Source organism: Falco biarmicus, chromosome 4, assembly GCF_023638135.1.
Source record: "Falco biarmicus isolate bFalBia1 chromosome 4, bFalBia1.pri, whole genome shotgun sequence".
NCBI classification, from domain to species: Eukaryota; Metazoa; Chordata; class Aves; order Falconiformes; family Falconidae; genus Falco; species Falco biarmicus.
The window spans coordinates 9,926,589-9,953,822 of record NC_079291.1 but is presented as its reverse complement, the minus strand read 5'-3'; the positions used below and the strand labels follow the sequence as shown (position 1 = coordinate 9,953,822).

Here is a 27,234-nt window from a genome sequence, read left to right as displayed (position 1 = left end):
GGGAGCGCCAGCTGCGGAACGCCTTCCCGCCGCCGGCCCTGCTGCCTGCGTGCAGCTGCCCGTCAAAGCACCGATCGTTACTGCTTTATTGTCGTCTCGCTTTGGATCGGTTCGGGGAACTCGGTGCGCCTCTAAACGGAAGAGGCTGTTCGTACGCCGCCGTGCCCCAGCGGCGATGCCCCGCGGGGCAGGTGTGAGCGGAGAGCTGGAGCTGGCGGCCAGCAGATTCGCGCCCTTGTCGGGGGAGGGGGCGCGGTGGAAGCAGCAACGCCGGCCCCGACCTGCCCGCAGAGCCTCGGGCGCCGCCGCCGCGGCCGTTGCTTCGCCCCTGGGGGTCAGAGGCGGGCCGAGCCATCCCGGCGCGGGCGGAGACAGGGCCCGGCTCCCGCGGCGCCGCGCGCGCGCCCGCTGGATGCCGGGATGCGCAGCCCGCCCCGCCCCGGCCGGGCGCAGCCGCCTGGCTCCTTCCGGGAGCAGCGGGCGCCCCTGGAGGCGGAGCGGGGCCGGGCCCGCGTCACGTGAGGCGTGTGTTGACTTCCTCGAAAGGCGCGGGGCAGGGTCGGCGCCCCGGGAGTTCCCCGCGGTGGTGGAGGCCGATATCGTGGCCGGGCGGGCGAGGTGGAGGCGATGGGAGCCCGAGGGGGCCCGAGCGGAGACCGTGACGGCCGGCGCTGCCTCTCCGTCGAGGTGACCTCTCGTTAGTGCCCCGCCTGGCCCGAGGAAGGCCCGCAGAGGTTGGTCCTGGCATCGGGAATGGGCCGCCGGGCGGGCGCAGGGGGCTGCGGGTGGCACCCGCCCGTGGCACCCGCCCGTGGGCGGCTCCGGCCCCGCGGCCTAGCCTCCCGCCCGGTGGCAGCTCCGTGCCCCGCCGCCCGGTGGGAAGGAGCGGTTCCCTCTGGGGACGCGGGCAGGGCTGGCCCGTCTGTGGTTTCTTTCCCTGCGATGGCGGGGTCCCGCCGGGGCAGCGGGGGTCCCGCCGCACGGCCCTGCCCGCTTCGCCTTGGCGGGCGGCGGTGGGGGCCGGGGAGCGTAGTTTAAAGGTACAGCTGATGAGCTGGGAGCGGGTCTCGGGTAGCCAATAAAACTAGTTAAAAAGCTGCGCCTAATTAAACTGAAAAGCTGGGTGAGATCTTAGAGCGGCAGTTTGTGCGTTAGTGTAGGGGAATCTGGCGAAGGGCATGAACGAGGTAGGATTATGGGTGTGAGATGTGGAAACAGAAGCACGATGGAATGCTGGACCAGACTGGAATACGGGTGTTGCAGGCCACATGGGTTTGGAAGAAGGGACTGCAGACGAGTGTTGAGATAGCCTTGTATGCCGGTGATGCTTTCAACTTTTACAAAATTACAGCTTTGAATCCTGGTATTTTACCCAGTGGGGGGATTACCACGATATCCTTAAATAAATCTGTTCCCCATCAGCTTACAAGTGAGAGTGGGTTGGGCTGTAAACTGTTGCAGTGAGGGGTTTCAGGAGCTTTTGCATTTGGTGAGGGATCCCTTAATTTCCCTGCTGTTTTACACTCTGTGTGTGCAGTAAAATCGGGACACTGGAAGCCAACTCTGGAAAAAGTAGAGAGGAGGATTATTGTTTTAACAGTCAAGCCTACTCTGGACTCCAAAGGTCAGGTGCTCTTTGGAGACAGTTCTTTGAGGAGTGTTATTATGGACTGTGGGAAACATTTAACTTCCTGGATATTGGTGTATGATCAGATGCTACTGCTGCTAATAATACTAGTTACCCATTAGCACATGTATCCTGGAATTTTTATTGTAGAAACAAAAATAAATCTGAGATTTAACTATTACATTTATGAAATACTAATTATCCAAAAAACAAAAAGAACTTGTGATAGAAGTGTTTCTCAGATGATTGCACTGTAACTTAAGCAGGAGACTATTGCCCCAATTCTAAGCACAATTTTTGAGCAAACAGCTCTAAGTAAAGTCAGAAGGCAGAAAATGCTGGCTGAGTGCACTCTGGATCAGATGATAAGAGGATTGTAGCTCCTTCCTGCCCCCCAAACCCCACATTTTTTCTCAGACTACTTGCTATTTTTTCTGTCCTTGTATGCTATAGTTTACAGTTTGGAAAACTCTATAAAGTGACCACTGCCAGAATACTAGCTAGGTTATGTTGTGCAATTAAAATCAAATAATAAAAAGGCCTTGAAAAGAGCAAAGGGGGTGAAGTGACATCTTTGTGCAGCAAAAATGGGTAATAAATTAGAGATAATTTTAAGATTGCCTAAATATAAGCAGATGTTTTGATTTGGTTTTCAGTAGGTCTCTGTTTTCTATGTGACTGTTAAAAGGTGGGGAAAGTGTGAAAATTACCAGGTAAAATATGTAAGTAAACTGTATTTAGTATACTCAGAGTGGAGAAATTGGATAATTTCCTCCCACAGTGTTGGAAAAGCTCAGCATGAAGTTGCAAATCCAGTAACGTTTGTTCTTATGATATCAATAGGTACATTGAATTGGGGATTGTGTGTTATGACTGGAAAATGTTAAGTGTGCGATGCCTTAGGAAAGCGAAAACTACCCTGGAAAGAATGCAGACCTGTCACTGCACGTGCTATTGGTGTCTGACTTCTTTAGAATAGAATTTGAAGAAAATAAGCGAAAAGGTAGACGTAAATGGGATAAAATGCAGTGTGGATTTACCTTTTGATGTATGTTTACATTCATTTCCTAACCAGAGGAAGTCTAGATAGACTGTCCATATTCAGTAAACAGTTGCAGTGGCAATGAGATCTAGTTGGTTAAAATGGTAGAGTCGGGCTAGTAACTGGCCAGGTAGACGTCAGTGGTGGGTTCTGCTGAAGGGGACTTTTAGGGATTTCGTACGTATGCAGTTTATTCACAATCAACTTTGCAATCAGACTTAATGTTTTTGCTATGTTTATACTATAATTTCATTAATTAACTATTAATTGCATGATTATATAATATTTTATGTGGTATCCTTAGTGCATAAAAATCATAGATGCAACTGAAATTTGACAGTACATTTGGGGAGAAGAAATGAAGTTTGAGAAGGGAAGTGAAGCATAAGTAACTTGAGCATTCAAAGTCATTCACTTAGAGACTGCTAACAGGAGCTTGGGTTCAAATGACCAGGTTTGTCTGAAATAATAAGGTGTAAACTTGAATACAGAATTGTAGAATGGCCCAGGTTGGAAAGGACAGGGAAGGATCAGCGGGTCTAGGCTTTTGTGGGAAAGAGCCTAGATGAAATTATCTAGCACCCTGTCCAGTTGTGTCTTGAAAACCTCCAGATGTTACGTTAGTGAATTGCAGGATGACCAAGGGCCATCAGTGTGACTCAGTTTAATTTGCCTTTTAATAGTTGTAACAGGTGGGGTGTGTTTCCAGTTGAATTAAAAGTTAATGCAATTATACAAGGCTTTCATAATACCTTATCACTTGTGAACTTACTGAATGTTAATTAATCTGACAGTTTAATTGACTGGGAGGAAACTTATGACTGGGAGGTAGGACCTACTGTTTGTTTTACAAAAGAAGATTTTAAAAAACCCAAACCAACCCCTCATAGCTTTTTTTATTTATAAACATTTTGAAATGGGAAGAAATGAATGCCAAAAAAGTGTCTATTAAAATAATATTCAGTGTTAGCATGAGGTTTTTCAGTAACCTTTTAATATACTTAGATTTGGTACTAGAAAGGTTTAACAGCCAAAAGCCATCTTGCTCCTACTTGTGTTTCTTTGGCAGTATTGCTTCTCATTAGTTTCAAGATAAAATTTAATAGTTTAATAAACAGCATTATATGATGCTGAGAGGACAATATTTAATTGACTCCAACTTGGGGGTTTTTTTTTTACCCCCCTCTCATTTTCTGATAGTTGTCAGGAAAACTGGTTGTTGTGGCAGTATCCACAGAAAGGCAGACTGAGTATGTTATGTTGAGGATGTATAGGGTTTGCAAATTAGCGATGAAGATACTGGAGTATGAAACTGTTCAGAGAAAGTAAAATTTATTAAACACTGTTGTCATAAAATGGGCTTTTTAGTACTTCTCTAGTTCTTGTGAGAGTAGGTTATTTATTCTAAAAAACTTCAGATTGAAAAAACTGCCTGTTGTACCTAAGGAGACACTGCTTGGCTCTCCTGTAGCTTACCCAGATGTTCACCATGGATGAACTACAGTGATCTGGTTTGTGAGTTTAGAGTCAGTAACTTTCCACTTTCTGGAGGCAGCGAAATGAAAGCGATGCGGAGGTCTGATTTGGCTGATGTGCTGACCTGTTTCTGCAAGAGTAACAAGTATGCTGAGGCTGCAGGGCTGTGTCCTTGTACGACTGGACTTTTAGAAAGTACGTTGGGGCTGTGGACTTTGAAGGATGAACAGTAGCCAAAACTAGCAGCTACTGAGACGCATGTATGCAGATACTTTTTTTTTTCCCCCCTAAAAATGGAGTAAGTATCTGTAAAAAGTGATGTCTCTCTCTGTAGAACACAGTGTTCACAGCTGAAATCAAAACGAACCTAAGGTTTCTGAGGGATAGATGCATGAAGAGTCTGGAAGTCTTGCTTGTTTTAACAGCGTGTGTTGTATACTCCATGTACTGTACGGAGGTTTTGATGCAGGCTGCAGGATTCTGTATTTTTCATTGCTGTGCTGAAATGTCTCTAAAAAGAAAGAAAAGCAGTACAACTTTTTTGAAATTAGAGGCAGCAACACATTCATTCAGGGTTCTGGTGGACCAAAGGCATTTCTTGAATTTAACGTTTTGGTTTTATGTCTACATGCATATATACACTCTTCTATGTAAGGCAAGGTAAACTAGTATAAAATCATACTGTTGTTACTAGCAGCTGGAGACTGCTTCATACTACCATTATGAAGTCAAACCCCTCAATTCTGGAAAATAAACAAAATGAAATGGTTCAGACACTCAATAGTCCTGAAAAAAATCAGGAAAATACTATCCTGAAATTACTTGCATTTGGAAATATTTTGAAAACCGTTCCATTCTCTTTTAAATCAACGGCTGGGGCAAAGTGGGAATTTGCTTGATACTGGGAAAAATTTAATTTAATCCTGGTTTTACTGTCTCGCCTCCTGATCAGAAAGTAAGATTAGCATTTCAAACTACAGAAATCTGTTTGTGCAGTGGTCTGCCTGCTGTTAAAGCCTCTGCATCCTGTGTTCCCTGCATGTAAAATGTGTTTTGTATTTAACTACCTCCCATGGTGTTAATGACTAATATTTGTAAAGCTCTATGAAGAGAAAAGCTATATTTCTGCCAAATATTAGTAAGAAGTGGGAAAGGATTCTTATTCTCAAGATATTTAATACATTAAATCAGAGCTGTTCTATATCCTGCATTAGCCATCAATGAACAACAGAAGTAGGTTCTGGAAACCCTTCTTTTCTACAGTATGTGAAACAACACTTAAGTGGTGCCATCGCTTCAAACTCGTACGCTTATAAGTAGTGGACATAATTACCCCTGCTAGAACTTAATACTGCGTCCTGTCAACAGTGTATTCATGTTGTGGGTTTGGTTTTGTTGTTTTTTTTAAAAAAAAAAAATACTTAAATACAAACACTAATACTGGTATTCATTTAATATGTTTATTTTTGGAAGTAAAGATTAAAGTTCTTTTAAATAGGCTGTTTCAAATGCAGGTCATCCTCAAAAAAAGTATAAATGTAACTTGTTCTTTGTCACAGGCAAAAGTATTAGGGAGACCTGTCTTGGGATGGGATGTATGGTAAGCGGGATTGTAAAACTTGCTTTAAGTAGGCAGAGATGGACATAAATTGTATTCATAAACATTAACTTGTCTGTGTATTACTCTAAATATTTTAGTGGAAAATCTTTCACTTCAATTGGTTACTCTAGTACCAATTATCTCATGGATTGCAACTCCAGAGAGACCAAAATTCATTCGGGTGCCTCAGAGCAACAGCTCTGAGGCATTTGCAGCAGTGCATGCAAGTGTAGCTTTGAATTGGAGAAGGCAAACAATAAAACGTGGGCAGAGGTCTGTGGTTGGACTCCGTGAGCTGTCCTGCAAGCCCTTCTGGGAATGCCAGTTTTGAGGAGTCATAACTTGTGGAATAATCTAAATGCATGCATTGTGTCAGGAAGCAATTCTTTGATTGTTGCTTACAGTTCATATTTTTAAAATGATGTAATATAGTACCGGAGAGACTAAATTGATTCCTGTCCTTAAAGAGTAAAATTAAAGGCTACAGCAGTAGTCAGGGATTTCTTACAGATATTGGCCAATTTTGTAAGGTTTTGCCTTCTAAGGGTTTCTGTCTAATGCTTTAATATCATGGGAGAGCTTCTTACGGAGAAAGAATTTGCAAGCATACTTTCTCTTTTTTTCTGGTGTCTTTTTTTTTTTTTTTTTTTTTCCTGACAACAAAACAAAGAGCTGGATGAACTGTGTATTTCACCATGACCTTTATAGAACTGCTGATCTTAACGCTGTTTAGCAGCCAGGTTTTATTCTTGTATGAGCTTATATCCTTTATTGGCCTTTTAATACGGGCTTAGCAGGTGCTGGAGCAATAACATTGCTTTTTTTTTTTTTTTTTTTTCCTTTGGAAATACTTCAGAGAGTTTTTTGCAGCGTAGAGATAAATTGCCCGGGGTTTTTTTTTGTTCCCCCTTTTTTTTTTTTATTTTTGTTGGGTTGATTTATTTAGATACATGTAGCAATGCTGCTCTAATTTTTCTAATGTGAATTTTTCCTCATGCTTATCTAATGTATACTGCACTTAGTAGTGCATATATTAAAACTTAGTTTGGAGTTGTCATGCACCTATCCAATACAGAAGTCGTAGCACTGTTTGTCTTTAGGAAATGGCTATCATATAGTTCTGTAGACTGAAATTTGAAACTTTGAAATATGCAATAAAAGGAATATTTTATTAGTACAGACTGACGTTTACTAATAGTTAACTGTTAAAATTATTTTTTATCAACTCATACCTGAGGTTTCATAAATGCATTTTTTTCCTCTTTTATAAATTCGTTAATATTTTTGCAGGTTTCTTTTAAATTCAACTGTGTGATCTTGTAGAAAAACTATTATGGGAGAAAACGGGGAGCTATTTAGAAAAAAATATTTAAAGAATTTCCTTTTCAGATTGACTGACAAGAGCATAATGAAATCTCTTAAATTATAGTGTCTTGTTTATTTTGCAAAGAGAAGGTACTTTGGTTTCAAGAGTAGTGCTCCTTTTCAAAAGGAGAAACATCTTTTAAGAGGTAGGGGGATATCTCAAAATACCTTTTTGTTTTCTGGCTATCTACGCTATGGCTTTTTGAAATGATCTTATGCTAAACTTAGAGTAATGTAAATATTACTATACATTACTGCATCTAATGCTCTAAAAATCTGAGTAAATTGGTGTTCAGTGGCATTTAAATTTCAGTTTATGTAAATCTGTCCATTTATTTAAAAGTTACCTTTGTCTGAAGTCTTGGTTTTGTTTGCATGTTGTTGGGCGTGATGACAATAGTGATTTGAATCAAGTTTCTTGTAAAGCTGAAACAACTGCACTTTTTTGCAGTCGTGGCAGTGTAATATGGTGAGTGGATATTATTAATACTTTATGTTAATAGATGAATATATCCATAGTAATGAAATAAAAATGAAGTATCTACAATGTGAATATTGTGGTGATTTTGCCTTCTTGACAGGCTGTTGAGCTTCTGGTACAGAGAAGCATGTTTCATGACAATTTTAATTATTTTTAATAACTGAAGCAAAACAGTTTAAAAATCATACAATTCCTTCTGAATATCCCATTTTTACTTAATTCAAGGCTGTGTACGGTGTGTTGCCTCTTCCCCTCCAAAGTATTACATCATCAGATCTGTTCTTTAAGGGGGTGAGCTGAGAGGTGGTTGTCTTTTTTGAGCACCTGTCTCAGGAGAAGTAGCCTTTTGTATTGGAGGCAGTTTGTCGGCACTTAGTATGCATTGAGATTAGTTAAAATGTGTATATCCAGTCTTTCTGAAACGGTTACCTTGTGTGTAGAAATTTAGGAAAATGTGTATTACAGGCCCCTTTGAATTATGCGGAATTATATGCTTATCTTCTAAATAGCATCCAGTGCTGGCTTAGAGAGCAGCATCGGAAGACCAGAGTTGAATAATCCTGTACACTAAATGAGATCTTTTAATAAAAAAATATTAATGTGAATAGTCCTCTTAGTAGGTGCAGCTTAAGTGTGTACCTGAATTTATAAAATAGTGTTTGTGTATGCTGAATCTTACTTGGAATGTCTTGCTTTTTTGGAAACTCATAAAGGCAGTAAGTTTTAGTTAGCAAAATACAGAATAAATACCGTCTTGTCTTCTGATGTTATCTCCTGTTTTCCCTTATTGCCATCTCCTGGTGGAACTGATGTGTGCAAGAAGTAGGGAATGTATGATGCTCGAGTTTAGGAGCTATAGGAAAGTGTGGAGATGAAGATGTGTTTTATGTACAAGGTTGCACAGTCTGCTGCTTTCTTCAAGAGATAATAATGAGCTGTGACACATTAATGACACTTGAGTCTAGTGTTCAGAGAAAATGAGATGTGTTGCCATGAGAGGGCAAGCTCCTGGAATTTGACAAGATGGGTGACAAGACTTGCAGGGCCATCGGTAAAATGGGGGTGGAAAAGCTGGAATGCTATGCTCATTTTAGAAGACAAAATGAGCGATTCCTTCAGTCAGTTAATGCAGTTTGAATGAGGTAGTACTTTTGGTCAAGGTCACCTTGTGCGCACAGTGATATTCTTACAATGAAAAGGCATCAAACCTATTTTGCAGGGCTCTTTCTACTTAAGTATGAGTCGGAACAACAGGTGAGGGAAGCTTAGCCTACCTATTTTGTTAGAATACATCAAACAGTACGCAAGGCATCTGTTTGCCTTTTGGAGGTAACCCTTAGAAGGACTTCAGTTCTAGTTTGTTGTTCTATTGTCTTCTTTCACTTGCAACTCCATTGCGGTCTATTTAATATAAACAAGCTGTCACAGTTTTTTATCATGTTGTCTAGCGCTGGCTTGGAGCAAAGTGAGACAAATGTGATAACACCACCATAGTTCAGCTATAGCTGTGCTACAGCTCTTCATAATGCTGCAGTCCGTGTAGCTTTTCCATTGCTAGCACAGTGAGGGAGATTTGACCACACAGATAAGCTCCAGGGCAGTAGATCCCTTTATGTCTTAGTATCACTAAACAAATGGAAGTCTAGTTTGAATTTAAATACCAAATACACAGGGGTTGTCACCTACTGATGCCTGCCTTTCCTGCAAAGTTCAGCTTGATCAGGGCAGTTTTCCATTGAAAAAACATTTTCCTGTAATACAAACTGCCTTCATTAGGATCATTTCTTTCATTCCAGCATTTCTGTTGGTTCAATAGCTAATCACCAGGAACCGAAGGATTTGTTCAAGGGGAAAAAATCAAAACCTGTTTTTGGTAGTAGCATCAGTAGTTTGTTCAAGGTGGGGGGAAGAAATGTTACCAGGTACTGTATAGCATTTGTTAGTATTACATATAAATGCAAGGAATCTTGATCATAAATAAATAAGAATGAGCTGTGTCTTTTTGTTTTGTTGGGTTGTGTTTTCTGTTGGGGGGGGGGGGGGGCAGTTCTTTATTTTGAAATAAACACCCTGAACTTCTTCCTGATAACTAGTAACATTAAGGAAAATGCTGTTGGGGATTTCCCCTTAAGACCTGGAGTTCAAGAAAATATGGGGAGTTTTTTAAAGGTGCCATTTTCTTACTGAATGTTGTGATGTGCCTAAACAGTGTGGTGGTGTAACAAAAACTCAATCTAATGGTTACTTTGCATTTGTCATTCAGGTGTTTACCTAGTATTTTAGGGTGATACTTTTCTTACAGTGAGATTATTGTCAGTTTTTTCCATTCGCCTTGAGGCAGATCATGTTATTGAGTACATTTTCATTCTTACCGTATTTGCAGTCCAGAATTATTATAACTGTTCAGCAGGATGTTTTCTACTGTGACCAAGCGAAGAATAGCTACTCATGCATCTTCTTCAAGGACTAAAGCAAGTGTACCTCAAGATGCTATTTTGAAATTTGGGAAAAGTATAAATATTTGCAATTAAGATTGAAGGAAATTTGGCACTTGTGCTCAGGAACCACAGTAGTTAGTCTGTTTCTTGCAGCTATAATCTCTTTTACAGCTCAGTGCTGGCTTGCAAAAACTCTTTTAACATGGTGTTCTTTTGGAATTAAATAATTGGTACTAGCCAAATTTTAGGATGGTGTTGAGCCTTAATAACAATTAATTTGGGGGTTCATAAATCTGATAAGCGCTCAAAAAATTTTATCGAGTTACACTGGCTAGAAAAGAAGCATCTTTCACTGTATTTTCAACGTGAAATGGATTTCAAGATTTTTCTGCAAGATTAAGATATTTCCTAATATTTGCTCTTGTCATACGTAGACAGAAACACCCTGCAGTATCATTTTGGAAGGTTTTCAGACTTCAGACTCTTGATGAATTTGTCTTTGTGGAAATTTTACACTCATATCTGCCTTTTTAACAGCTGTCATGGAGGAGCTGGTAGAGGATGACATCTGTATTTTGAACCATGAAAAAGCAGACAACGGTCATAAGAGAGACGGGGAGATTCCTGTTTCATCTTACAGTGGAGATGAATCTGTTGCCTCACACTTCGCACTTGTCACTGCATATGAAGATATCAAGAAACGACTAAAGGAGACAGAGAAGGAGAACTCCTTCTTAAAAAAAAGAGTGAGAATTCTAGAAGAGAAGGTAAGAAAAAAAGGTGACTTACCAGCTTCTGGTAGCAGCTACTTTTTTTGCTCCTGGCTGGATAGCGGAACAGATGGTTAAGTTTTTAAAATTTACTTAAAATAATTTCCAAGTTAAAAAGTTTTGGTAAATTGTTTTATTTAAGTGAAGCACAGTTTGTTCCTCTGGTAGTCTGGTTACATAATACCGGGAATTCTGATTTTTTACTGGGGATGTGTGTGATGCAATGCTGTAGTGCCCTGCAAAGATATGTAGTTGTGTTGAATCATTACTGTATTTCATCTTCCTCTTTGTGGTATTTCTTAACTTAGGCAAGCATAGTATTGTTGAATAGTGAGGTGCCAAGTCTATAAATTGTCAGAATCCAGGAACTGTCTATCAAAAGAATCTCTTGGGCTCAGCATAGCAAAATGATAAGGGAAAAACTGGTTCTAGCTAGGTCTAGATAACAGCAGTCTCAAACACGAAATACGGAGTTGCAGTGCTTAATGTAGAGGTGTTGGCTGGCTGTTTTTTTTATGCCGGCATTCTAAATTGTAAAGGAATCTGGGAATTTGTTTTATATGCAGTTTCTCATGGCCTTAGTCTAGTGAAGTTCATTAAAGCTGAAAATTGATCATGGTGCAGGTTTTTCTCCCTTAGTAAAGAATGCTATTTTTAAATGTATATCCGTCATTCAGTAGTGAGGGTCTTGATTTTGATAGATTGCTTTCTTAATTAATGTAAGATGGAAAGATAGATCCTGGAGTTAGAGCCAAGACGTTTATTAGGACTTGGGACTAAGTATGTCCTACTGACTCTTAAAAGCTTACGAAGTCTGTAGTATTTTGTGGCATTCAAATTAAAAGCTTGAGTCACAGTACAATTTTGAAACACTTATTCAGGACTCTTGGTGACTAGTTTGACAGGATTGACTTTCTGTCAAAAGGCAAAACTTTCTCAGCGCTTTCTTTATATAAGGTCCGGGAGGAGTGATGGGGATAGGAATAGAGCTCTAGACTGGACAATGTCTGAACCATGCCGAGTGTAACACCTTTTACATGGTTACTTAAAATCATAATAAACAGGACTTGACCTTGACAACCCCTTCTGTCTTTTCTCTTTTGGTTCGGCTTAATTGTCTTGAAGATGATACTTTGTTTTCTATGTTTGAGAGAGGGGCATTGAGAAGGCCTGGACCATTAAATACCGGAAGGGACTTTCAGTCTTTGTTAATGGCTAGTATACCTCTATGATAAAAAATACATGGGGGTTACTCCTTTTTGAGTTTTCCATTTGAAAGTGTACGGAAACTTCCAGGAAGTTTGGTAAGGCTTATATTCTATCTGAATGGCTTTATTTGGAGGAGGAAAGTGTAAAGGACAAAACTTAAAAAGAGTAGTGTACATACTTTTGGTGGTCAATACAAAAAGCAAAGGGCAGAAGCTTCCTATCATTACGGCTGGCTTTCCCATACCTTTTCTCAAGCGAACACCTAAAAGAGGAGAGATTTAAGGGAGATATATAACTGTTACCTCTTTGATTTCTGTAATTTTTTTTTGTGTGACTATTTAATTTTTATGAGAATATATAAACAATCTGTCACAAGTATCTACATTAGGTACACTGAATCTGTTGAAATGCCTCAGTAATTTAAAGCAAGTATGCAGGATAAACAGTGAAAAGGATAATGTGGTACTCAGTCAAAACAAGAACTTTATGTGTGAGCAGATGTAATTGATGTAGGACTTCTTGCTGTCTTACTAAAAATACTGGATATATTTTAACTCTGTCCTTCTCTTTCTGACGATCTAGTTGATAGTGCTTATTCCCCCTTGCTTGTCTTTGACCTGAGCAGGCAATGAGGTAGTGGTGATCTGGAAGTTAATAGTTATTTGTAAAATAATTCTGCTTTTGGCTTTTCTCACATAAATACAGTGAAAAAAAATCTTTGTTTAAATTATGAGTCATTACAAAAATTGTTCGGTTTCTTCTGAATTTTCTCTATGTTGTGTCTTCATACGCTTAAAACTGATTCCAAAAAGTAGTTTGTACATCATCAGAGCTTGGGAAAAACATAAGGGATTGTCAGTGTGAGTAATCATGACTTGTGGATGTTTTTTAAATACTCATAGCAGTAAACTAGAGGGCATTAAGTATGGTTAGAGATTGCAGAATTTGTAGACAGCTTTTTTGGCACTTGCATTGATACAGACCAAAATTTTTTATGAATCTGATTTATTTTGTAAGCTAAAAAGATGCTGTTCGTTTAATGTTGCAGGCCATACTATTGCACTTTAAAATTTTGCAGTTCTCAATATAACATACAAAACTTATTTCCCATGTTTGTTAAACTTTTAGCTGCTGGGCTCTCGACTGGAAGAGGAATGCAGTTCAGTTGGACGTGAACAAGTAAATAAGGCATACCAAGCCTATCGAGAGGCCTGCATTGACCGAGATAATCTGAAAAACAAACTGGACAAAATTGTATGCCTTTTTAAGTAATGACTTAAATGCATGTTATAGAAGTACTGCATAGTTAGTAAATGTTTACTGTAGAATTAATTTTATTTGCTGAAGATCAGTGGTGTTTATTACTCCTTTTGTTTTTTTAAGTACAGCAGTACTTTATTTAGAAATAACAATTTTAAGTATCTCAATTTTATTACTGCAGTAGGCTAATGCTAAATAGAAAAATCATAGCACTATTTTTCTTGAGTTTGGGGTTTTTTGTTTAAAAAAGTTGAATTGTCAGGTATGATAGAAAAAAGCTTCTCAAATGATTTTGGGGTTTTGGGTTTTTTGTTGTTCCCCTCAAACCTGAAAATAGATGAAAGAAAGTGCAGAATCTTTGAAAACCTTGAATGAACAGTTGCAGTCCCAAGAAGTAGAGCTGTTACAACTAAGAACTGAAGTGGAAACTCAACAAGGTATGCATTTGGTTACTTCATCTTAATGTATGTCGACTGATCTTTGTGGTTATGTTCTCAGGGCGTGAAGAGGCGTAACCCTATAGAGTGGCTAGGCAAGAGAGGCATATACTGCAGTGAGGTACTTAGAGCTTGTATATGTGCTCATTCTTGTGAATGTGCGTGTTAGATTGTCATAGACAAGGAACTCCATGGTAGAGATCTAAGGCTGTTGTGCTCTTCCACTGTAGATTATTTAGTAATTTGAGAAACGTGCACAACCTGACAGCTTATAGGCTAATCATGTACATCTCTAGACCCCACCACCTTTTTCCCGGAGTCAGACAGGGGCATAGTTGTTCAAATATCAAACACTATCTGGTCGATACCACTTCTTCTGGTACCTGCAGATGATCCAGTATATTGTGTTGCCTCACTGTTGGGATATGACACGTACAAGAAGAAGTTGTATAGCAATAGCTGCAATCGACAACAGTTACTTGAAGGGCTGGGAGATAAGGAAAAGTAGAAAGATGTTGGTAGTAGAGAGCCTGGTGGAAAGAGGAAGAAGAAGCAAAACAGTGTACCCTGGCAACTCCAAAACCCCCGTTACTGCTATTGTAAAGAGTGCTGTGTAGATGATAGGTACATAAAATAAAACGCTATGGAAGAAAAAAGTAATCTTTATTAATATAGTTAAAAGAAAATGCCATCTGTGTAAACTTAGAGATATAGATTGGACTTCAGGTTCTATACAAATGCAGTCATTTGACAGGGGCTCGTAAGCATTGCTGTGCTTGAATTGGATTGCTTTCCTAGAGGACCTCAAGCATGTAATGCACTGCTTCAGCTGCACAAGGTTTTAAACCGAAAAGAACAAACCACATGTAGTAGGTAGTAGTAGTAGTACCATTACCATTGTGGAGGAACTCATGTTTTAAGGAGGTAAGAAATGCAGAGTTTATAAGGAAAGCTCTGAAAGCGTGGTGACTTCAAGCCTTTTGTAATCAGTTTTACTCCTAAGTGGGGTCTGAGTACCTTGTCTAAGAAAAATTAGTGTAGCTTAATCTTGTTTAAGTTGTCAAATCGGGAAATGAGTGTAGAGTACCATGCAGTTGAGGACTTGGGGGGTTTTCTTCCTGTCATGTTCTTTCTTGTCTTGCTGTCTGACTAGTGCCGTACTACTGATTTGATGCTAGGATCGTCTTAGGTTGCTTCTTCCTAGTGACCATGTGAAATGCTTCTGTCTAACAAGAAAACTTACGTAACTTCTAGGGTTTGCTCTTTTGTTTTTGATTGAGGCTTTGGTTGTTGTTTGGAATGTCTTCATATTAAACTTGTGGTTTAATATGAAGATGCAAGTCTGAGGGGAAAAGGCTTTTGTTTTCAAAGCATGTAAGAATTATGCAAGTTGATGTGTATATCATGCATGTTTGCCATTATTTTGGTTTTGTATTTCTAGTACCTTTTAATGCTGTTAATTCCTTTTTCTTTATGTAAAATCTCCAGTGCATTCCTGGAAAGTAAGGCTGTCTAATTAAAGTTCAGAAGGTAGACCGCTTTTCTGCCAACTTTACCAGTACTACTATTTCCCTGTTGTCATAGACTGCAGTTTCTTCAGAGTGTACAGGATAACATTTTTGTAGGGTATGGGCTGGCTGAGGTGAAACCTTACATACCGAGTAACATTCCCTGAACTGAAACTGAAATCTGATTGTCTTGCTTGTCATCTTTGCAGTGATGAAAAATCTGAATTGTACTCAGTCCACCTGGGAAATGCAGAAGCTGAGCAGTGACCTGAAAGTGCATAGTCTGGAACAGGATCTAGAAAAGCTCAAGCAAGAGTGTAACAGTCTCAGAAAGGAGTTGCAAAAATCCAAGCAGAAGGTAGGTACCTTAATCTTTAAGGAATTTTTTGTATGAATGGATTATTTTAAATTCCATGTTCAAGGAAAATAACAGGTAAACAAAGATTAAAAGTATACAATTGCCTGAAAGATTAACATGTTAGAACATTTAAGGTTAATTTTGCTCACAGACTGTTGTAACATGCTCCCCAGAGAGGTGGTCACATCATCAAGCCTGTCAGAGTTCAAGGAGCGTCTGGACAATGCTCTTAGTTATAAAGTTTAGTTTTCGGTAGTCCTGGGAGGAGCAGGGTGTTGAACTCAATGATCCTTCTGGGTTGTGGTTCTACATAGGTGAGATTTCCCAGCCATTGCCCATGTAACAACAGAAAATAAAGCTTGATGATTTCTTCTAAGTAGCCATCGACATCAGCGTTCTATGTTAGACTTGGACTGGACTGCCTAGAAAGTTTGGGCAAAACCTGGTGTATTGGGTCCGGCTGAGCTGCACAGCAGCCCTCATAGTGCTGCGCTCCCATCGGCACCTAGGAAGGTGGTGACAACGCACCAGTGTTTCGACTAGTGCCGAGCACTGCTCACCCAGTGTCAAGGCTGTCTCTCCAGCCTCCCACCCAAGCCCAAGTAGGCTGGGGGTGGGCAGGATCTTGGGAGGGGACATAGCCAGGACAGCTGATCCAAAGTGACCAATGGGATATTCCATACCATATGACCTCTGCTGGGATATAAAAGCTAAGAGGAAGGTGGGGGCATTCTTTTTTCTTAAATAGAATGCTTATGTTAAAAGATGTCATGGAACTTTAAGGAGTCTTTAGCACTTTTCTTTAGGATAGTAGCATGAAGCTTGTCAGGAAAGTACCTCTTTTGTTGCCCTTTCCTGCCATTTCTGGGACAAATATGTTTGATGGACTCGCTGTGTAATGTAAATGCTAGGATTTCAAAAAGATTAAGATAGCTTAACAGTAATACAATGCAATAAGTTTAAAAAAAAAAAGTCTAATGAATGCTTATTGCTTGAGGAAAGGTACAGTGACAGTCTCTAGGACTCTGCAGTCATGTTGAAGTTACACAGTAAACTTAAAAAGATTTAAATGTGATTGTTTGAAGACTATTTTAGGTTCCTTGTGGTCATTTAAAATTATAATTACGATTCTGTAATCTTGATTCACATAATTTTGAGTGAGTCAATATTCAGGGTATGTAAGATTTGCAGATAGAATCCATCATCTATAGCCATCATCCTGCCTGCAAACAGGATTTGGTTTAATTCGGAAATGTTTCTTCGGCACACTGACACTACTACAGAAATGTATTTTTGAAGCAAATCTCCTAATCGCCACTGCCTACTGTGCCTTGCATTACAGAGCAGTCTAGAGTATAGGAACCAGATTCCTTTAAGATGAAGTTAAGATGCACCCCAACCTCTCCTGGGCATTCAGGGACCAGACTGGTGCTACCCTGAAGTCCTTCTCTGCTGCCCTCAAAGCATGTATGGTTGGGGCACTGGGGTCTCGCACTGGATGTGTCTGTGCAGGTCTGGGGCTGTCATGCCTCACCGCTAGCTTACATGGGCAGGCTTGGTCGCATCTCCTGTCGTGTTTCGGGTTTGGTCTGTGGTTTTTCCACTAGATGGGGATAAAGCACGTTACCTGGAAGGTATGTGAGGTGTTCTGTGAACTTCTGCCACTGTTGGTCGTTGCTTTCACTGGAATTCTTTCAGGTGTTTTTAATAACTTGTAAATTCTGAAGGCATACTATAACTTGTATGCAGCTCTGGTGTCTTCAGGTAACCTATAGCTTAGAGTAACAGCTATATAAATAACTGAAGGTTGCAGATTATACTGTGAGAGTGAATGTTGCTAGAAAGAACAGACTAAAATAGCAGTTGTAAGCACTAAAGCATCATATCTAATATTTCTTATGCCAGCAACTTTTGTTGCTAAGAACAAATAAGGAAAAGCTTTTTTTTCTTTTTTTTTTTTCCCAAATATAATTTCTTTTTGCTCCTGGTAACTGCTTAATGTAGGAAATTAAAAGGTACAGATTTTTCAAACGTAGGGTAATATAGCACAGCTTTGTGGTTTTTTTTCTTTTAACTATGAAATTTAATCTCTGATGGGTGGTAGTGGGAAAGTCTTCAGGAGGGGGAAAAATTGTGAGGTAAAATACAGGGAAATGACAAGTCGGTACTGTTTCAAACACAGCTGGTATTTTCGTTATTATTGGTTTTAATTACATCACCATTTTCAGATGTTTTCTACCTTAGGCAGGTATACTTTCTATTTTTGGATATTCTTATTTGGGGTTTGCATTTTAATTGATGCAGTGTGTGCGTTATATGGACAAGTTGCTTGGTGAATGTTTATAGGCTATCATCAAGCCAAGTGACCGGTGTCAAGTTCATAACAGCTTTGGCTGGAGGGAACAGTAGTAGGAAAGGAACATGAAGAGAAGGGTAATGAATGGGAACGGCTCACAGGTGACTAATAAAGTGAGCCCAGTCCTGTTAACTTCAGTGAAGCTGCTTGTATGCATAATTTTAAAGTGGTCTTTCACACTCGAGATAAATTATGTTCTATCATAAAAGTAACTCGTGGAAGTAAATCTATACTGAAACAGTTTCCTTGCATTTAAAGGTTTTTATATACTGAGGCAGGGCAAGAACAAGAGAAGACTGATTTTTTTTTTTTTTTTTTTTGGGTTTTTTAATGGAAGTCAAAAGTCCATCTTAATTTTTGCTTTTCAGAGAATCACAAACTTTGAGATTTGTTACAAAAAAAAAAAAGTATGGTGGTGGCTGAGCACTGCTTTCATATAAGCAGGTCATTTAAGCATTAAGTGGAAATTCTTAGTCAAAGTCTTGTCTGTTTTGAAAACCATGGCAGCCAACACAAATGAAGACTACTTTACTTCTGAGTTTCAGTATTGGTGAACTTAAAGTTTCACTGCAGTATTTTTAGAAGGAAAATCTGAAATCATATGTTAATTCCACCTCTTTCTTCCCTTTGCTGTGTTATGCAGGACCAGGCTGAAGAAGAAAACCCATTGAATGGAGACCTCCTTCAAAAGCAAGACGTCCAGAGGTATGAAAATCAAATGGCTTTCATGTTTTGCTTTTAGTTTAATGAGGGACAGTTATTTGAACAAGTAAACATTTTTGTAGCTTGTTCAGATGTGTTATTTCAAATTATATAATCTAATTGCAAGTCTAGGTATACTAATTGAGCAAGATCATTGTAGGGTTTTTTTCTTCGTGTTGGTAGTTCAGGATGATGATGATACGAAAACATTTACACCTTCACATTGTTGTACAGAACATGAAAGTTAAATTATCTTGGATTTAAAAAATCAGCTATTTAATAATTATTGGACTTGAGGAGGTGGTAGATAAATTTCCAAGTCTCATCTTAGCTACAGAATATTGTCATTTTGTGTATGGGGAGGTTTCAGTGTTTGCATAGGTGACGGCTTCAGATCTCTTGCTTATTGTTGGGACATACATTCTTATTTAGTGCAGTGCAATAATACTTATACTAGAAGACATTTAAAAAGATTTTTTTAAAATATTGAGGAGCCATTGTGTGACCTATTTAAAAAGAAATAGCAATTTTCCAGAAAAATGCTAAAATACCAGAAAGCGTTTTGTTGCATTTTGCAGCCATTCAGATAATTGTGCCTATGATATGAACTCCATTATCCTGTCTTGAGTGTGTGTGCCATGTTAGAAAATATGTATGTCCTTTAATTCTTTACGCAAGATAACACTTCATGAATGTCTGAAAATTCCCAAATGTTCTATCTTGCAGAAATTAAATACTAACTGTGTCTCTTATACCCAGTTACGCCTGTTCATGTACTTACGCGATTTTCCACAAGAGGGAAGAGTGGTCCTTCGTAATGACATTGTTTAGTGTAATACCTTGGTGCTTCCTTGGGTACGGAAGAGAGGGAAAGGGAAATCGGTCACTGAAAGAGAACAGTGCAGATTTTTTCATATAGTCTGCGGTGTAATTATGATAATATTATATGTGCTATGTGCAGATTACACTTTCACCTTTCACCTTGACTGGACAGCTAGCTAGCTAGCTAACAGGTTTTCTTGTGGTTTCTACTGGAGTTTCATACTCCGTCTTTCACGCCTGAAAAAAGGTGTTATCCTAAGGTATAGTAGTTATCGGTGATCTTGCAGAGGAGATTTATTCCACAAAGTGACGTTTAGGTGGCAACCATCTGAATTAGCATATGCACAGTATAGCATTCATTCTAATATGACATAAATAATGAACGTGTAATGTGTGCCAAAGATACAAGCCCATCCAAAATTCTGTGGAAAAACACTTGAAAAACCTCCTATGCAAAACATTTGTTGCAGCACGCAGTCCTGCTGTTCATGGGAGATGGAGGCATTTGCAGTTAGTTAACTTTTTGGAAAGTAATTATTTCACATTTGTTAGCAGCGTGCAAATCTGACTTTAAATCCTTGTTTTGCAAGCCTGCTTTGCTGTAGGTTTAGATAGGCTGTCATATCCGAAGTTTGTTATGTGTTAGAAGGCAGTTTAGGATAAACTTAAAGCATGTGGAATCCTTGGTTTTCAATTGCAAATTCCTTGAAAATTAGGCTGTGCAATGGGAGTCTAGGTCAGTGTCCACAAAACCAATTAAAATGTTGTGTGTGATTTCAGTGGAATTCTGGTACCTGCATCCCCTTGCAAGATGTTTTTAAAAGCACGTTACAAAATTTATCTAAGCGCTTTCCTTATGGTTGGTGGTAGACACTACACTGTTCTTATATTTACCACTTCTGTATTGAGTATTGGACAGTTCTGTTTGAGACAAAACCACATGAATAAATTAAGTGTGATTGCCACCTCAACTTAATTTTAAAATCGTCATCTCTTTAAAAGTTCAAAGAGCCAAACAGATTTTGCAGTAAAAAGGCTGGAGGTTTTAGCTGAACTTAATGAAATATGAGTTGTGAAAATTTTAACTTGTTACCTATCTGAATTGCTGATATCTAATACATTACCTATTAAACCATCAGCTTCTGTTCTGTAACTGAGTTTTTGAATGTGGATGTTTGTATTCTGGGGAAATAACCTCTGTGCATAGAAGAAAGTTTAATGTCTCTGTTTTAAGGGAACTCTTTTTAGTGTTAACTTGCAGAACAGATTAATAGCTGTTTCTCAGAGTGCTTTTGACATGTGTCTGATAAATTTCATGCAGGATTGAGTGATCCTATATTGCTGTTGTAGAGGGATAGAAATCTGTATATATGCATGTTTGAAAATACAGTTGTTATATAGCTTAATAGTTCTTAGTCATCTGGACAGTAGTTTGAGGTACTGAACCGTTTTCAAATAAATATCTTGGGTGAATATAGTGAGGAAGAAATTCTGAAAACTCTTGTCCATGATACTAGTCCTCAATAAATGTGTTTTGGTAAAATGCTAAGCATTAAAAAACATTAAATCATTGATCTCAAGTTTAAGTTGAAGTAACTGCATCCTTATGTCTTAGAACACTAGTTATTAATTACATAAATATGGTGTTCAGTGAGCCTTTGCTCAAAATTTTACCAAGAAACATATGGTGATGCTGACTTCTCTGATTTTGTTTTTTGTTCTTGATTTTCTTACCAGCGGAGAAACTTCAACATTGGAACAGTGCTGCTGTTGCTAAATATGTTCCTCGTATTATGCTGTCTTATCAGAGAATGAATTGGGTCGCTGTTTTTACACTGTCTGATGAGGCAGTGTATTAACATAAATTAGATTACTTGAATATGAAACAGGATGTTTTATATTTTAGTTTGGTCTGTGTGCGGGTGCTCATTTTGGATCTCGGGTATCTTGTGTGAATTCATTGTAGCCAGGTAAATGGTGTAAAGACCCAAATACTGATTTGATTGAATATTTAAAACTATGATCAATTAACATTACGAGGATCATAGGACATGGTGTGCGTGGTCATTTATCAGAAGCCATTCAAAATTAAAACTTCCCCTTGTTTGTAGCCTAGTGTAATTTTTTTTTTTTAAGTGTTCTTTTGAGATTACTAGTTTTATAGGAAGACAGTTTCAAATAATGGAATTGGAGAATATGCTTCATACGTCTTTCCATTTGGGGAACTTGAAGTTATTACTATCATCTAGTATGTTAATACATAATACATTATATATTGTAATATGCAAGAGTCAAAGTATACAAAGGTCTGTCAGATCAGGGTGATTATCAGTACTGCTCAATTCATTTTGAAGTATGGAGCTCTAGCAAAATCTGCAGTGTATGTCGGGCAAAAGCAATTCGTTAACAGTTAACGCTTGATGAGCATGTTAGTAGGCATGAGGGTGCTTTAGAGGTGGCAATTTTTTAACTTTTAAAAAATCTTTGTTTTGAAAGTGTGCAGCAAGCATATTGGGAACTGAAGAGAGAAATGTCTAATTTGCATCTAGTGACTGACTTGCAAGCTGGGATTCTACAAAAACTGAAAACAAACCCAACAGCGACCAAGAAAGGCAAGTCAGTGTGTCTGTAAGGTCTGTTACTGCAAACTGTTGATTCAAGCTGTACCATTTTAAAAAGACACTAGCTATCATATCTTATCAGAATCTCATCAATTGAAGTTGATAAGATGGACTATATTATGGTTCCAGCCTACCCATTTTCTGCTTTTGCTTCTGTCTCATACTGGTCAACTTCACACATAAAGGTGTTGCTGATGTGTTTTTTCTTCAGTACTGTATTCTGTTCCCCTTGTGGCTTTTTTCTCAGTCAAGTGTTGCTTATGTGCACAAGGCTGAGGTGTTAAGTTTACTCATATTTGACCTTTTACCACAACTACTTCATATTGGGGGGGGGGGTGATCTTTTTGCAAACACAGTCTTTTTTTCCCCCTGTATAGAATATATAAAGTATTAACTTGGCAACATTTTAAAGTCAGACTTTAATAGAATGAAATTCCCTTATGGTTGCGTATTTCTCTATGTTGGCATTCAGAAAAGTTGTCTTTTCTAGCAAAATGCTATGCAGGATGACATTTCCTGAATGTCACAATGCTGGGGCTGCAGAACTGCCTTATTTCGGCTGCTACACTGCAAATAGTCAAGGGAGGAAAGAATCTCCCCATAAAGTATGTATAATCTATGTGAGCAGTTCATCACACAGCTCTTGTATTTCATACATACGTTTCTTTCAAACCAAATGCTTAAGGAGGGCGTGTTCTTGCTCTGGCAGGCCAGACCGTCAGTCTGTTTATTGCAGTGTTTATTTCCTTTGTTGCTCACTTCAGTTGTGGTATTTACTGTGTTCAGAATACAGAAGATGCTGGTGAAAGACAGTGAATTTGGTTACAATACGTTGGTGGCAGTCTCTGCTGTCTCTCTCTGTTACAAGATCAAGACGTTTTGTTTCTAAATGGCTTTGATTGGCTCGGTGAGGTAATGATAGGATTCACCTCCAGGTCAGTCACTGCCTTTGTGGCCCACAGTGGCTCTCTGGTACTTGGCTGATAAACTATCAACACATTTTGTAGATTGGTCAGATTGTCACCAGGTGAGTCCCTGTTCCTACAGTTCTAAGACACATTTGTTAAATAACTTCAGCAGAGAAACTGGGAGCTTGAATGAATTTTTAATCCTTAAGTCTGTCAGGGTTTGAAGTGATCATGTAGTGTCTTTCTGTCCTTATTTTTAAGTTAGAGCTGTCAGTTTTGCCACTACGCAAGTACTGATTTTTCTCTTCCCCTGCTTGGTGAACAGTCTGATTTTTCTGCAGTTGCTAATGCAGTTGTACATCCACAAGATGGATTTCTGCCTTTTACTCTGTAGGCTTTTTTCAGTAATTTTTCAGAAGTACGTAAGAGTGGACAGGTTCAGCAAAAATGAAAACTATTTGTTTTTTCAGTTTACCTTGCTTGTCAGCCACGCTTATGAATGCAATGCAGATATATCTGTGCTTATATTTACAGAGAAATCTTTGCTTATGCAAAATACGGGTAGAATTGACTTGAACCTTCAGTTTTCTGTACTTGCAGTATTTTACCATGTGCAAACTAGTTGCCACTGTAAGAGGTGCTTTAAGTCTGGAGAACAGAGTGTATTTGTTGCTCTGTGTGATGTTAATAATGTCATAATGATATCGATTAACATGCAGATTCTACTTAGCTGTCATTTATGTATGGAAACATTTTCAACATATGTCTGCTTTTCTTTTTTATCTTTTTTTATTATTTTCAATCCATTTTCAGTGGATTCTGTTTTTCTTGAAATTATAAGAGGCCTGTAGGCCTCGGATTACTTTTTATACCTCCCAGCACAAAGAGGCCAAATCCAGTGCCTTAGCACGTCTTTCAGATCTGATGCCTGAGCCGTTGGAAAGTGCTTTTGGCTGACACTTGTGGATCGGGCACTGCCCTTCATTTACTGTGACAAACAGAAGTTGTATTCTTTGACCGATATACTGGCTTCTCTTCCAGTCCCTTAAGAACTGAAGTTACTAATCACAGTTCGTACTCAAGATTCGTAGCTGTTCTAGAAAACCACCTGTAAGATAAGAGCTTCCTTAACTGCAGGAATTATTAATCTACTCCCATTACATCTATGTAAATCATCACTAAAAAAGAATTACCTGGTTGTATGTGGCCATCTGTTCAGATGTGCGTTGAAGGCGCAGCTCTTTCATTTCAGGTAGATGCTGTCCTATTTCAAAATCACCCTCTTCCTAGCACGGTTTAAAATTCCCCTGGAATTTCAGATGGCTGAACGTTGCAATCTCTCCAGAAGTCAGACAATAGTGGAGCACAGAGAACCTGTGAACACCGTGTGTTTCCCTCTTGCTGCTTCATGGACAGTGAGGATGCAGGTTCTTGGCAGCCTGAGAACACAACTCATTAGCAGAATCAGTAGAGTAGGAAGAGGCATGCTCTGTGTAAGCAGTGTTCTGAATCTGATCGATTTCTCCAAGTGCACAGGAATCCTCTTTCAGCATTCGTTCCAGTCTTGTCAAAGAGAATCATCAGTTTATCTGTGTTCGAGGGGGAGCTGGGAGGTTTCCTTGGTGTTGGGTGTATTTTGACATTGCGATCTCAGGATCTCTGGTTCATCTTGCAGAATCAGACCGAGGTTAGTATGTTCAGTTTGTAACTTCTGAGCTACTGAATACAGTCTGAATATTTGTAGCTTGAAAATACTACTGTTTTACGTTAACATCCCTACTATACTGCCATATACATTTGGAGTATATGAAAAATGCATTAGGTAGTGTCATTTTAAAATCTTTTTATCTTCTTTCTTCAGCTGCCTCTACTGCACCCGTACAATGTGTTGACTTGAACATTTCAAAGCTGAATTTGACATCTGGGGTAGTCTATAAAAAACTCTCACAAAATGATAAAGTACTGTGCAATGCTGTGTCTCCCCCTCCACCAAGAGATGTAAAAACCCCATCTGAAAGGATGACTCTGCAAGCATGGACAGATGAGAGACCCATTCCAGTTGACGGCAAACCATTTCAGGAACACCATTCTTACGGAAAGAGCTTTCTGGAAGATAATTCCTGGGTATTCCCAAGTCCTCCAAAGCCTAACGAGAATGTGTTTTGGGAAATTAAAAATAAAACAGCTTTGTTAAACTGTCCAGCAGATTACCTGGATCAGTGTAATCAAAACTGTCTGCACAAGAGTTAAAACAATTCTTGGAATGAACCGAGGCATCTTTAGAATGGCTCTGAACAGGCACCTTAACGATTGAACTGTTAAAGAGGGGGGAAACAAACTGCCTGAAATGTTCGTTCTTTATTTTTAATTCTAGTTCTGAAACAGAAAGCCTAGTCTTCCTCTGCTGTAAATCAGGAGTGAGCTCCTTGAAGTTAAAGCTGCGCTGGTATAATGTAAATATAAAGAAATACAGCATGGGGCCCAGATAGTCTTGTACTGCAGATGGCATAGATTTGCAAAAGACTGCTCTGAAAAGTGAGTTCTTGGAATTACACAAAATAATAGAGTTCTTTATTTGTTTGTTATTTGTAAGTTATCAAAAAAATACTTGGTATCCTGTGTTAAAACTTGTACCAGCTCTGAGCTTATTTTTTTGACAGTGGTTTCTTTCAGAGTAAGACATAAAATGAAGAACTGGATTATTTCTCCCTTCCTCCTTTCAATTAACCTTCTGATTCCTCTGGTTTAGAAATGCATTTTTATGTGATTTTTAACAAAGAAAGGTGAGCTATTTTTTTTTTTTTTGTCAAAATCTGGATTTATATTAGATAGCAGCAAGAATCACTGTTTAGATTGTGGCATTTTGGGCTTCATTGTGAATTGTAAAGGATCGTAAGTAATGCTGCTGAACGCTGTGAGCCCTGGGTGATCAGCCTGTTTCCCCTCAGATCATGCTGTAGGAAACAGACTTGATTGTGTGCACAGTGGTGCCCGCCGCAGTCTCCCTGTTCACCGTGCAGTTAGCCTTCCTTATTGTGCCTCCTCTGCACAGCACCAAAACCCTGACTTTTTATTTGTGTGGTGGTGAAGGCTACTAACTTATCTTGTATTAAAAGAAACAAAGCCTTAATTTAATCAAACTAGGTGTTGGAGTGTTGCTGATACACATAAGAAGGATTTTCGTGGTGTCTTTAGTATGCCACTGAGAACTAGAGTTATTTGAATTACAACTACCTGCTTTATAGATTAAGGGTGTCTGCTTTTTTTTTTCTTCTCAAGAACTGGTTTTAGATAAATACATTTATGCTTTTTTTTTTTTTTAACTGCTCTGCTTCATATCAGGCTTAATACAACCGGGTTAAGTGAAATGCCTTGACTGCTCAATACGTTGGAGAAAAATGCTTTGTATTTTAGATCCATGATTCCTAACTTGTAATGGATGGGAACATACATAATACTAAAGTTATTTACAGGTGGGTTGGTGAAGTATTCAACTTCACAGGTGCACCTTAAGATCTGTGTAATAAAAGTTAATTTGTTACTAAACAGCTTTGACATTATCTTGAAATTGCTTGCAAAGAGGGGGGGAAGCTGTGGCTGTAGCACAGCCACAGTAATGATGGGCTGTAAAAGTGTTACCAAGGTGCTACATGACCTGTGTGGTCCCAGAAACCTCCTTCCCTGTGGAGTCAGTATTTCCTCTGATGGTCATCTTCTTCTCCTCTCTGTTTGTCTTATCAACGTCGAAAAAATGCCTTCCAGATACCTTCTACTGTATTAGTGAACAGCATCCATAAATAATGTTTCCCATTCACTAGATATTGTTTTTATCTTTCTATTATCTTGCTCACGTATACTGGCTTGTCTGTGATTAATGGAAATGGTATCAGATGCTGGAATTTATTCTGACCAATGAACACAGCTGACTCAGGGGAGTACAATCTCTTGGAAGGTAATAGAACAAAACCCAATATGCATAAAACAAATCCAGCTCACTAGGCTTTAGCTGACAGAACCAACTACCTGTGTAATAACGAAGCAGCAGAAAACATTTCTCATCTGGCTGCATAAACTATATCGTGTCTACTTCTAATGTAGCTTACTTTTTGGGGCTCCCCACCTCAACATTACAGAGGGTTTTTATTAAGTAATGTATTATCCAACAGACATCAACACGATTAATACTTTGATTTGTGCAATGAAGGAATTCTACTGTGTAAGATTTTAAATAAATTTATTTTTGTTTGAAATGGG

General features: G+C 38.9%; 1 protein-coding gene across 2 annotated transcripts; it reads left to right on the top strand.

Annotated features, from left to right (window-relative positions):
- The first annotated feature begins 484 nt into the window (after window positions 1–484).
- Window positions 485–27,234, top strand: AZI2 (5-azacytidine induced 2). Of its 2 annotated transcripts, XM_056338740.1 has the most exons (8): window positions 485–734; window positions 10,567–10,796; window positions 13,137–13,262; window positions 13,606–13,705; window positions 15,423–15,571; window positions 18,571–18,632; window positions 21,948–22,063; window positions 24,842–27,234. In XM_056338740.1, the coding sequence occupies exons 2-8, from the start codon at window positions 10,572–10,574 to the stop codon at window positions 25,228–25,230; spliced, it is 1,167 nt and encodes a 388-aa protein (XP_056194715.1). In that variant the 5' UTR covers window positions 485–734; window positions 10,567–10,571; the 3' UTR covers window positions 25,231–27,234. The 2 variants fall into 2 exon arrangements, with proteins under 2 accessions (XP_056194715.1, XP_056194716.1); XM_056338741.1 differs by lacking the exon at window positions 13,137–13,262.

Bases quoted from the DNA above. Each gene is read 5' to 3' on its own strand.
- AZI2 (XM_056338740.1), top strand. From the start codon at position 10,572: ATGGAGGAGCTGGTAGAGGATGACATCTGTATTTTGAACCATGAAAAA. The intron at 10,797-13,136 runs GTAAGAAAAAAA...TTAAACTTTTAG, and splicing joins TGAGAATTCTAGAAGAGAAG to CTGCTGGGCTCTCGACTGGA. The intron at 15,572-18,570 runs GTAGGTACCTTA...TGTGTTATGCAG, and splicing joins TGCAAAAATCCAAGCAGAAG to GACCAGGCTGAAGAAGAAAA.